The sequence below is a fragment of the Furipterus horrens genome, unplaced genomic scaffold, assembly GCF_987537825.1.
Source record: "Furipterus horrens unplaced genomic scaffold, mFurHor1.1.pri manual_scaffold_4, whole genome shotgun sequence".
Classification (NCBI taxonomy): Eukaryota; Metazoa; Chordata; class Mammalia; order Chiroptera; family Furipteridae; genus Furipterus; species Furipterus horrens.
The window spans coordinates 112,864,891-112,877,212 of NW_028327174.1; the positions used below are offsets into that span (position 1 = coordinate 112,864,891).

At 38.7% G+C, this 12,322-nt stretch overlaps 1 protein-coding gene across 1 annotated transcript in view; it reads left to right on the forward strand.

The window, feature by feature from the left end:
- The window catches only part of CENPP (centromere protein P), a 384,243-nt gene that overhangs the window by 37,357 nt on the left and 334,564 nt on the right, over positions 1-12,322 (forward strand). Inside the window, exon 4 of the mRNA XM_090273944.1 lies at positions 3,168-3,256. Coding sequence (XP_090130070.1) covers positions 3,168-3,256 — 89 coding nt within the window. The remainder of the gene's footprint in view (positions 1-3,167; positions 3,257-12,322) is intronic.

Here is a 12,322-nt window from a genome sequence, read left to right on the forward strand (position 1 = left end):
GAATGAGAACTTCAGACTTAAGTTAAATGGACTGTAGTAGAAAGGAATGTGCTGCTTAGAGTCAGACAGTGTCTTGAGGTCAGCTCCTTTTCCTCATTCACCAATTGGGGAAGGTTGACCTGGTTAGCAGTATGACAGGCCAGAGAGAGATGGGAAAACTATGTCATGAAGTCAGTTTTTCAGTGTCTGAACAGAATCCAGACCTGCTCCTCCCCCAAAATACAAATAATAGAGGGGCCAGTAAATCAGCCTTTATGCTGATGGGATTATTTGCCCATCCCAATGGGTGAAAGGCCAAAATCTACATACCCACACATACTTGAACAAAAGACAAGACGTGCCTCTGAGATTTTCTTCTTTTTTTAACAGCTCTATTGAAATATTCATATACCATATATGGTAATTCATCCATTTAATGTATACTCATATATTTAGTAGTTTTTAGTATATTCACAGAGTTGTGCAACCAGCACTACATTGATTTTTAGGAAAGTAACACCTCAAAAAGAAACTCCATCCCTGACTGGGATGACTCAGTTGGTTGGGCATCATATCGCAAAGCCAAAGATTGGTGATTTGGTTTGATTTTGGGGCACATTCCTGACTTGCAAGTTTGATCCCCGGTCAGGATGTGTAGGAGAGAGAACCGATCAATGTTTCTCTCTCACATTGATGTTTCTCTCCCTTTCTTTCTCCTTCCCTTTCCCTTGCTCTAAAAATAAATGGATAAAATCTTAAAGAAAGAAAGAAACTCTGCACTCTTTATCACCCCTAAATTCCCCTCTTGCCCAGACCTAAGGAACAGCTGATCTGTTTTCTATCTATGTATTTGCCTATTCCAGACAATTTATATATGTGGGATTATAATATGTGGTCTTTTCAGTTGGCTTCTTTAACTTTATGTTTTCAAGGTTCATTCATGTTGTAGCATTTATCATTACTTCATTCTTTTCTGGCAGAATAATCCAGTGTCAGGTTATATATCATATTGTTTATTCATTCATTAGTTAATGGACATTTGAGTTGTTTTCATTTTTGGCTGTTATGAATAATGTTGCTATAAACACTTATGTACAACTTTTTAAGTAGACATGTTTTCAATTTTCTTGAATATATATCTAGGAATAGAATTACTGGGTCAAATTGAACTATCAGATGAATAATGATATCGAGCATCTTTTCATATGCCTACGGGCCATTTATATATCATCTTTGAAGAAATGTCTGTTGAGATCCTTTGCTCAGTTTTTAATTGGGTAGTTTTTTTTATTATTGAACTATAATAGTGCCTCTTAAATGTATGTTTTTGATTAGATATAGTGGTAGATGCCTACTTAAACCTAACAATTCCCACTAAGCCCTGAAAAACTAAACAAAGATTATAAACCATCAATATCCATTTCCCCAGCAGCCTAAGATACAAAGAAACAAGTCACATAGTACCCAGACAAATGGAGAAGAGTCAAGGAGTTATCCACTCATTCTGTTCCTAGGAAATAGCAAAACTTTCTAGACTTACTCTTGTTAATAAATAGGAACCACAGAGTTCAAAGCACAAAGATGGTGTAGAATTCTTTAGTCATCATTTAGAACCTATGCAAAATTACCACCATGAAAAAAATTAATAAGAAAATGGAGATAAATCCCCTTTGAAAGAATCCAGGAAATACAAGAACATGCTTTATAAAATTGCTCCAATTCTCAATGAAAGCATTTAAAGAAAATTGAAAAGAATAAGATAGGCCCTGGCCAGTGCAGCTCAGTTGGTTGGTGCATTATCCCATAGACCAAAAGGTCACAGTTTGATTCCTGGGTAGGGCACATGCCTGGGTTGCGGGTTCAGTCCCCACTTAGGGTGCATATAAAGGGCAACCAGTTGATGTTTCTCTCTCACATCGATATTTTTTTCCTTCTCTCTCTCCCTTCCTTCTCTCTAAAAAAAAAAAAAAAAAAAAAATGTGGACATGATAAAACAGGAAAAGAAAAAGTAACAGCTGAGAAGAAGGAAGGATATGTGAAGGGATATAATTATTATAGTACTGAAAACTATATTAGAAGTAGCCAGAAGTAGCATATGAAGGATAGGCTTGAAAGATCACCTGTAAGAGCAGCTGAAAAGAACAAAAGTCTGTAAGACAGACAACAGAGTCAATATATGATTTTTCCAAAAACAAGAATAGAAAAAAAGTGAAAGAGAAATTATAGACAAATATATAATACAAGAAAATTTACTAGAGTAAAGAAGAAAACCTGAGTTTGCATTTCAAAATATGTAAATTCATTTAGCAGTCCCTATTATCAAATATTGAGTTGCTTTTTGCTTTTTGTAATAAATAGCCAGAGGCTTTGTTTTCATTTCTTATAATTTCAGGATAGATTCTTAGAAATCAAATTGCTGGGATAGAGACCGGATATTTTAAGTTATGCATTGCCCAATGATTTTATAGAAAATATCTCATCGTTATAATTTACATTTATTTTATTACTAGTGAGAGGGAACATTGTTTTCCATGTAAATTGTCTTTCACTTTCAAGTTTTTAGTTAATGTGCTTTACCTTTTTCTTTTCAGTTTTCCTATCTTTGTTATGTTTATGGTAAAAATTTCCCTCAGTTTATTGCTTTTGTTTTAGTTATCAAGTTATTTTTATATAGATATTCTAAATTTTTATCTAATTAGTTTTTGGAAAAAGTTTTTTTCTTGCTCAGTAATCAGTTTAGATTTAAGTAAGTAATTCATTTGAAGTTCATTTTGGTTTTTAATAAGGAGTAAAGATCTGATTTCAGCCCCTGGCTGCTGTGGCTCAGTGGACTGAGCGTCGGCCTGCGAGCCTAGAGTTGCTAGTTTGATTCCTAGTCAGGGCACATGACTAGGTTGCACGTCAGGTCCCCCATCGGGGGCGCAAGTGAGAGGCAACAACACAGTGATGTTTCTCTCCCTCTCTTTCTCCTTTCCCCTCTCTCTACAAATAAATAAACAAAACAAATTATTTAAAAAAAGCTGATTTCATTCTTTTAACAAATAACCAATATTTTCAGTACCTTCTGTAATTACCTTTTCCATTTACTTGGTGTCATTTTATTTTTCATAAAATTTAAAATTACTTTTGTATTGATTTTATTTACATGTTTACTGTGCTCTGATACATAAACTTTTTTAAAATTTTAGAATAAGGAGAATTTATCTTCTGTTATTACTGACCTCAACATAATAATGGAGCCCACCGCATATTCAGAACTAAGTGACTTTGTGTCTAGGTAAGACATTTTACAAACTTAATTTTTTGGGGATTGTTTTCAGTCTATAGTTTTGAGTTTACCTATTTTCTCTTCTTGGTAAGTAAATATCAAAATATCTCTGAAAGTATCATGTCATTATTATGGCTTATATTTAAGCCTGTATACTCTATATCAGTCTTTCATTCGATAAAAATTTATTATACATTTACTATGCACTAGATATTAAGGTTAAATTGTGAGCAAAAACAGATGTAAACCTTGATTCTCATGGGATTTGTAGCCTCGTGGAGAAGTCACGTATTAAATAATCATAGAAATAAATTTAAAATTGTGCCTGTATTAAATGTTACAGAGAAGAGTTACATAATGCTGTTGAAACATACATCAGGAATTTAACTTTTGGGGAGAACATGGAATGATTTTCTGAGACTTGAACTGACATCTGAAAAATGAATAGACATAAACAAAGAGGTCTTTGACAGAATAGCTTGTGCAGAGGCACTGTGCTAGGAGGGAGCATGGAGTCTCTGAGCAGCTGACAGGAGGCCGGAGTGATTAGAGAAGGGCAAATCAAGGGAGTGTGGTATAAGATGAAGCAAAGTATGAAAGACCCTTATTATGTGGAATTTGTTGTAAGAAGTTTGATCACAGACCTAAGATCCACGTGAAACTATTAAGAGGTTTTAAGCAGAGCCTAAGGAAGGCAGAAATGTGACATCCTTTCTGTAAAGAATTTTTTGGGAAGCTGCAGGGAGAATGGATTGAAGGGGTGCAAAGTAAATGCAGCCTGGCTGCTGTGGCTCAGTGGATTGAGCGTTGGCCTGTGAGCCAAGTGTTGCTGGTTCGATTCCCAGTCAGGGCACATAACTAGATTGCACGTCAGGTCCCCAGTTGGGGGCGCGAGTGAGAGGTAACCACACAGTGATGTTTCTCTCCCTCTCTTTCTCCTTTCCCCTCTCTAAAAAGAAATAAACAAATAAATAAATTTAAAAAAAAAGTAGGTGCAGGAGGGCAAATGACTAACCAGTAAGATATTCATGCAACAGAAGTTTGTAGTTTGGACTAGAATAATGGCTGCTGAGGTAGAGAGCTGGATGGATTTGGGGATATTTAAGAAACACAATTGAATGGGCTTGAATAAGAGGAGTCAGGAGTCATTGACAAGCAATAACTTCTTGAGATAGGGGAAGTTGGAAGAGGATCAAGTCAGGTGATGTTGTAACCTCAGTTTGGACATGTTGACTTTGAGTGCCTTTGAAACACTGAAGTTAAAATATGACATAGGCAGCTCAGAAACAGTATAAGTAGGAGATACAACACTGGAGTGATCTGCTAGTAAGTAGAAATTAAACCTTTGAACAGGAATGAAATTGCCTATGGAAAGAACATAGAATTAAATTGAGAGCAAAACATGAAAATAGAAAAGGACTGGAACTGACCCATGAGGAATTCTAAAATGTACTGCTGAATGAAGAGAAAGATCTTGCAAAGGAATTAGAAAAGGAACTGTCTGAAGGGTGGGAGGAAAACCAGGAATGTGTTGTTGACAATTGACAACTGGGTTGACAGTTTTTCTTTCACATCTTTAAAGATATCCTTACAGTGTCTTTTGGATTGCATGGGTTGTGACAAGAAGTCTCTTTCAGTGTTATTCTGTGTGTGTTCTTTTTTGGCTGCCTTCAAACCTTTCTCTTAATTTTTCTTTTCCACAGTTTGTGCTATATCTAGGGTTATTTTGTGTGGAAATTTCCTGCCATATCTTCTAGTAGTGAATTCAAATTCAATTTTTTCTTATACTTAAAATGGGGTTTTGGAAGCTGGGGGTTTTCTTTGGTGTTCAAGCTCCAGTTTCAGCTTTCAGCAAGTCCCTATATTTTTGCACCTCAGATGGGAACCTTTTCTGTACACTTGATGTGCCACTAGCAGTAGCTATGATGCTGTTACTTGGTGCTAGGTTCATTTTGGGAACAAAGAGAGTTGGGTGTTTTCATGGTTTGTCCTCAGTATTGGGCAAGTCCTGTGGACCTGCACCTTGGGGGTAGGGCTTTCCAGTGTCCCTGCTGCTTCTTCCCAGTGCAGCCAAATTCACCCTCGGTGTATGTATGGTCTTGGGTGAGAGAGAGTTACTTGTCCTTCCCCTGGTGGTAGTAGACATAAACTTGGTATTTATGTAGGTTCCTCGGCCAGTGGGTTTCCTGTCTCTTCCCAGAACAGAAGTTTTTGCCTCTGCCCTTCTCCTGAAGCAACATCTTTGTCTTGGTAGCAGAATTTACTGCCCCACTCCCAGAGTCAGATAGGTTTGACTTATGTTCCTCCCTCAGTAGTAAGGAACTTTTTTTCTCCATTGTTTTCTTAACTGTTCTTCAACAGCTTAGGGTTTTTGTTTCCCACCATAGAAGAGTTCTGGTTTCCTTTTGTATCCCAGTAGCAACTGATCACCTCTTCATGCCAGTGCCACTGAGGAGAACTCTCCAGGTTGTTGACATGACTCCAGTCTTTTTGATGTAGACCCTTTATGTCTCGAGTTCTCATCTGTTCTAAATGACACTCTACCTCACATTAGTCCTTTAAGAATTTGTCATAATATTAGCTGTTTTCTTCTTATCCACTTGTGTGGTGACTGCTTTCTTCCTCTACATTTAACCAAAGGTGAAGAGTTTATGTGTTCTGTCATTCTTTGAAAGAGAAAAATGTTCATTTACTTGGTTGTCATATGACTTCATGTCTTTGACAAGCTCAAGAAAGATGATGATTTTACATATTCAGATTTTCCTTGATGGTAGGTTGAGAGTGACCTATATTGCAGCTTTTTGCATCCTAAGTAGAAGCAGCACTCTTTTCTGATTTTTTATGAATCTCACGCTGGAATTTGGGACATATTATATTTTTATCTTATGCATCTGACTTATCCTTTATTTTCTGTTGTGCTTATTCCTGATTATTCCTCAGATCTGTATTTCAGTTTCATAATTGTTTCTTCATTTTATGACTAATTATTAAACTCCCATTCATTGAGTTTTTAATTTTACTTATAGTACTTGTCATTTGTAAAAAGCTCTATGTAACCTCTTTTTGGAATTTTCCTGTCTTTTTAACCCCCATCCCCACTCCAAGGCCTTAGTAATGATTGGTCTATTCTTCATCAGTTGAGTGTTGTCTTTTGCAGATAGAAACACACAGTATATAAACTTTCGGGACTGGCTTATTCACTCAAGATAATGCCTTTCAGATTAATACATGTAGTAACATGTGTCAAATAGATTCTCATTTTCAATGCTGAGTAGTATTCTGTTGTATAGGTATTCCACAGTCTGTTTATGCATGTTCCTTTCCACAGTCTGTTTATCCATTCGCCTATTGAAAGACATTTGTGTTGCTTCCAGTGTTTCGCTGTTATGAATAAAAGTGCTATAAACATTTGTGTTGGGGGTTTTGAGTAAATGTAAATGTTCGTTTCTCTTAGTCAGGGATGGCAAACAATCACAGACCAACTACCTATTTTTATAAAAGAAGTTATTAAAACACTCATACTTGTTCCTTTACATATTGTCTATAGTTTCTTTCAGGCTATAATGGCAGGGTGAAGTAATTGTAATAGAGACCACTTAGCTGAAAGCCTGATATACAGGTATCCCCCATATAGCACAGTACTTCTATAACACGGTTTCGCTCTAACATGATTAGAGAATTGGGGAACTCCCCCGTATAACATGGTACTTCTATAACACGGTTTTGCTCTAACACAATAAGACTGTAGAAGATATCCAAGAGTTGTTAGTAGAAGAAGAAACTAATGAAGCAATTTTGGTGAAAACGACATCTGGAATTTGCAAAGATAACTTAGGGGACAATAGCACTGATGAAAACAAAGTAGTTAGGACTTCCGGCCAAGATGGAGGCGTAGACCAACACGCTGCATCTCCCCCCACAACTAAGAAGGAATACAACTACCTCAAAACTAGAAACAACCAGAAGTTCCAGAAAATCAAACTGCATGGAAGTCCAGCAAACAAAGATATAAAGAAGAAATACTCATTCAGACAGGTAGGAGGGGCGGAAAGGATGCGATGTGGTGGGAGTAGCAGCTGCAGGAGCAGCAGCCTGGCAGAAAGCTCAGTCGCCTGTTTCAATGTCAGGAGGGACACCTGGGGAGTGTTCCCAGCTCCTCACCTGACCTAGCAGCTCATGGTCCCAGCACTGGGGAAAATCAAGCCTTATTGCTTCTGACTGTGCAGACCAGTGAGAGTTGGGGCGGAGGCAGAAACTGACAGTCTCAGCAGATTCAGCTTCTTCAGAGGGCCCCCACAGTCCTAGAAAGTCCACAGACCCACCCACTCTGGGAAAGACAGCCAGGGCAGCAGCTAGAGGGGCGCCAGTCCAGTGTGGAAGTGTGAGAGGTGCCTGGAAAAGGGGTGAGTGCTGGGTGGGTGGCATTGTTCCCTCTCAGACCCCTCCCAAACATACAGCACCACAACGTGGTGAAACAGGTCGCCCTGTACTGACAAATCCCTAAGGCTCTGCCCCTTACAACGTAATAGGAGTGACAGCTCTACCTGGGACGAAGAGGCAAACACAGGAGCCTGTCCGAATTAGGAGGCAGAGAAATATGCCCGAAAAGGGGAAATGAATCAAGGTTCCAGTGGGAGAACTAAGCAACAAGGAGATAGCCAACCTAACAAACGAGGAGATAGCCGACCTTAGAGACGCAGAATTCCAAACACTGGTGATAAAGATATTCACAGGCTTGACAGATATGCTTGAGTATGGCAAACGCATAAGAGAAGAAGTGAAGGCTATGCTAAGTGAAATGAAGGGAAATCCACACAAAATCAGTGGTGAAGGGAAGAAAACCGGGGTTCAAATCAATGATTTGAAACATAAGGAAGAAAGAAAAACAGTCAACCAGTGCAGAAGGAGGAAGCAAGAATTGGACAAAATGAGGAAAACTTCCCAAATTTTGTGAAGGAGATGGACATACAGGTCTGGGAAGCACGGAGGGTCCCGGGTGAGCGGGACCCAGAGGTGACCACACCAGGACGCATCATGATTGACGTGCCAAAGGTGAAAGATGAGAGAGCCCTGGGGGCAGCATGAGGGAGGCAGAGAGTTGCCTACAGGGGGGTGCCTATAGGACTGTCAGCTGATTTCTCAGAGGACACTTTGCAGGCAGAAAGGGACTGGCAAGCAGTATTCAATGTGATGAAAAGCAACCTGCAACCATGAGTACTCTATCCAGTAAGGCTGTCATTTGGAATGGAAGGGCAGATGAAGTGCTTTCCAGACAAGGTGAAGCTAAAGGAGCTCCTCATCACCAAACCATTATTATATGAAATGTCAAAGGGACTTACTTAGGAAAAAGAAGATCAAAACTATGAACACTAAAATGACAACAAACTCACAACTATCAACAACTGAATCTAAAGATTAAAAACAAAATCCACCTAAACAAACTAGAAAAAGAACAGAATTATAGGTATGGGGATCATTTGGAGGGTTATCAGCTGGGAGGGTGAGGGGGGAGAAATGGGGATATGGTGCAGGGATTAAGAAGCATAATCGATTGGTACAAAATATGGGGAAGTTACCAATAATATAGGAAAGGGTGAAGCCAAAGGACTTATATGCACGACCCATTGACATCAGCTAAGCGAGGGTGGGATTGCAGGAGGGAAGGGAATACTGGGCAGAAGGGAGCAAAGGGGGAAAAAATTGGTACTGTACAACATAATCTATAAAATATACTTAAAAAAAAAAAAAGAAAACCAAGTATTTAAACAGTTTACTCTAAAAAGTGTAAAGAAAGGCCTAGACTGAGCCAAACAGTTAAGAGTCTTATTTCTTAAATGAAGATCCTTGCACTGAAAGAAGCAAAAAGTTTAAGAGAGAACTTCAAAAGTGCTTAGCACCATATGAAAAAATTATAAAGCTCTCTGGGCTAAAAGCAAGCAATCTAAAATAACAGATTTTTGCAAAAACTAGAGCACAGAAATCAAGATAATGCTGAAGAAAGTTCAGAGGATGAGGATATTTTATCAAAAAGAAAACACACGACTTCCAGCCAAGATGGAGGCCTAGACAGACATGCTGCATCTCCCTCCACAATTAAGAAGGAATACAGCTACCTCAAAACTAGACACAACCAGAAGTTCCAGAAAACAGAGCTGCATGGAAGTCCAACAAAAAAAGATATAAAGAAGGAATACTCATTCAGACAGGTAGGAGGGGTGGATCTGGGGCGGAGAGAATGTGGTGTGGTGGAGGCACCAGCGGCAGGCCCGCAGCAAGTGCAGTCACAGGTTTTAAAAAGTTGGGAGGGACACCTGGGGAGTACTCCTATCTCCAGACCAGACTGCACAGCTCATGGTTCCAGTGCTGGGGAAAATAAAGCCTCATTGCTTCTGACTATGCAAATCAGTGAGGGTTGGGGCGGAGGAAGAAACTGCTGGTCTCTCAGCACGTTCGATTGTTTAAAGGGCCCCCACATTCCTTGAATGTCTGCAGACCCATCCACTCTGGGAACGATGGCCAGGGCAACAACTAGAGAGACACCAGTCCCATACAGAATTAGGAATAGTACCTGGAAAAGAGGTGAGCACTGAGCAATCGGCAGTGTTCCCTCTTAGACCCTTCCCCCACACACAGCGCCACAACGTGGTGAAATGGGTCTCCCATACTGACAAATACCTAAGGCTCTGCCCCTTACAACATAGCAGGTGTGACAGCTCTACCTAAGACACAGAGGCAAACAAACACAGGAGCCTGTCAAGATGAGCAAACAGAGAAGTATGGCACAAAAGGGGGAACGGATCAAGGTTCCAGTAGGAGAACTAAGCGACGAGGAGATAGCCAACTTAACATACATACAGTTCAAAAAACTAGTGATAAAAATGCTCACAGACTTGACAGATAAGCATGGGAAACACATAAGGGAAGAAGTGAAGGCTATGCTAAGTGAAACGAACGGAAATCCACATGAAACCAATGATGAAGGGAAGGAAACTGGGGTTCAAATAAATGATTTGGAACATAAAGGAATAAAAAATGTCTACCAGTACAGAATGAGGAAACAAGAATTGAAAAAAATGAGGAGAAGCTTAGGAACCTCTGGGACAATTTTAAATATGCCAACATCCAGATCATAGTGGTACCAGAAGGAGAAGAAGAGCAAGAAATGGAAAGCCAATGTGAAAAAATAATGAAGGAAAACTTCCCAAATTTGGCAAAAGAAATAGACATACAAGTCCAGGTAGCACAGAGAGTCCTAAACAAGATAGATCCAAAGAGGACCACACCAAGACACATCATAATTAAAATGCCAAAGTTCAAGATGAGAATCTTAAAAGCAGCAAGAAAAAGCAGAGGGTTACCTACAGAGGGGTTCCTGTAAGACTATCAGCTGAGTTCTCAAAAGAAACTTTGAGGCAGGAAGGGATTGGCAAGAAGTATTCAAGGTAATGAAAAGCAAGGACCTTCCGCCAAGATTACTCTATCCAGCAAAGCTGTCATTTAGAATGGAAGGGCAGATAAAGTGCTTCCCAGACAGGCGAAGTTAAAGGAGTTCATCATTACGAAGCCATTATTGTATGAAATGTTAAAGGGACTTACTTAAGAAAAAGAAGATCAAAACTGTGAACATTAAAATGACAACAAACTCATGACTATGAACAACTGAATCTAAAGACTAAAAACAAAATTCAACTAAGCAAACCAGAATAGGAACCGAGTCATAGGTATGGCGATCATTTGGAGGGTTATCAGCTGGGAGGGGGAAGGGGAAGAAATGGGGAAATGGTACAGGGACTAAGAAGCATAATTGGTTGGTACAAAATGGGCAGGGGGAAGTTAAGAATAATATAGGAAAGGGTGAAGCCAAAGAACTTATATGTATGATCCATGGACATGAACTAAGGGGGGTGGGATTGCTGGAAGGAAGGGGGTTATTAGGAAGAGGCAAGCAAAGGGAAAAGAAATTGGGACAACTATAACAGCATAATCAATAAAATATACTTAAAAAAAGGAAGAAAACACATCCAGTTTTGGAGCTCAGTAGTGCTCATGAAGAAAACATTACTTAATTCATATTAATATGTAATACGTTTGATTAAAATTGTTTTTTAAAGACATTTCTCAATTATAAAAATATTAAGTTTTTTTAATTTTTGGAACTTAACTCCCTCCTTTTATACTAGTTCTTGGTTTCGTATAACATGGATTTTCGCATAGCACAGCATTTGTTAGGAACCTAACAACTGTCTTATATGGGAGTTACTTGTATTTACTATTTGACCTGCTAAGAAAATTTAACTGATTTTTGCTCTAGGATGAATACCTGGGAGTTGGATTGTTTGCTTTTAGGGTAAGCATGTATTTAACTTTATAAGAAACTGCCAGGCCTTTTTTTCATAAGATTGTACTATTTTGAATTTCAACCAGCAATGTATGAGATTTTTGGTAGCTTCACATTCTCTCCTACACGTGATATTTATGTAGTTGTGAATTTTATCATTCTAGTAGGAGTGTAGTATATTTCACTTTCCTGATGGTTAGTAATGTAAACATTTTTTACATATGCTTAATTGCCATCTGTTTATACTTTTTAGTGAAGTCTATGTTTAAGTTTACGAAAATTATTTTCTTACTGTTTTGAGAGGTTTTTAAAGATATATTCTACATGTAAGTCTTCTGTCATTATGCATTTCCTAAATATTTTCTCTCATTCTGTAGATTGTCTTTTCTTTTCTTTTATTCCAAGAATTTTAAAATTTATTTTTAGGAAGGGAGAAAAAAAGGGAGAGATCCATCGATCAGTTGCCTTTCACATGCCCCCAACTGGGGACCTGGCCTGCAACCCAGGCATGAGCTCTTATTGGGAATCAAACTGGCCACCGTTTGGTTCACAGGCTGGTGCTCAAGCCACTGAGCCACACCAGCCAGGGCTATTTCTTTTCTTTTTCTTTTTTAAAAATTGTTATTCTATTATGGTTGTCCCAATTTGTCCACCTTTGTGATCCTCTATTCAGCCCACCTTATAGCTTGTCTTTTCATTTTCTTAAACCATATATTTTAAAGAGCAAACTTTTTTTT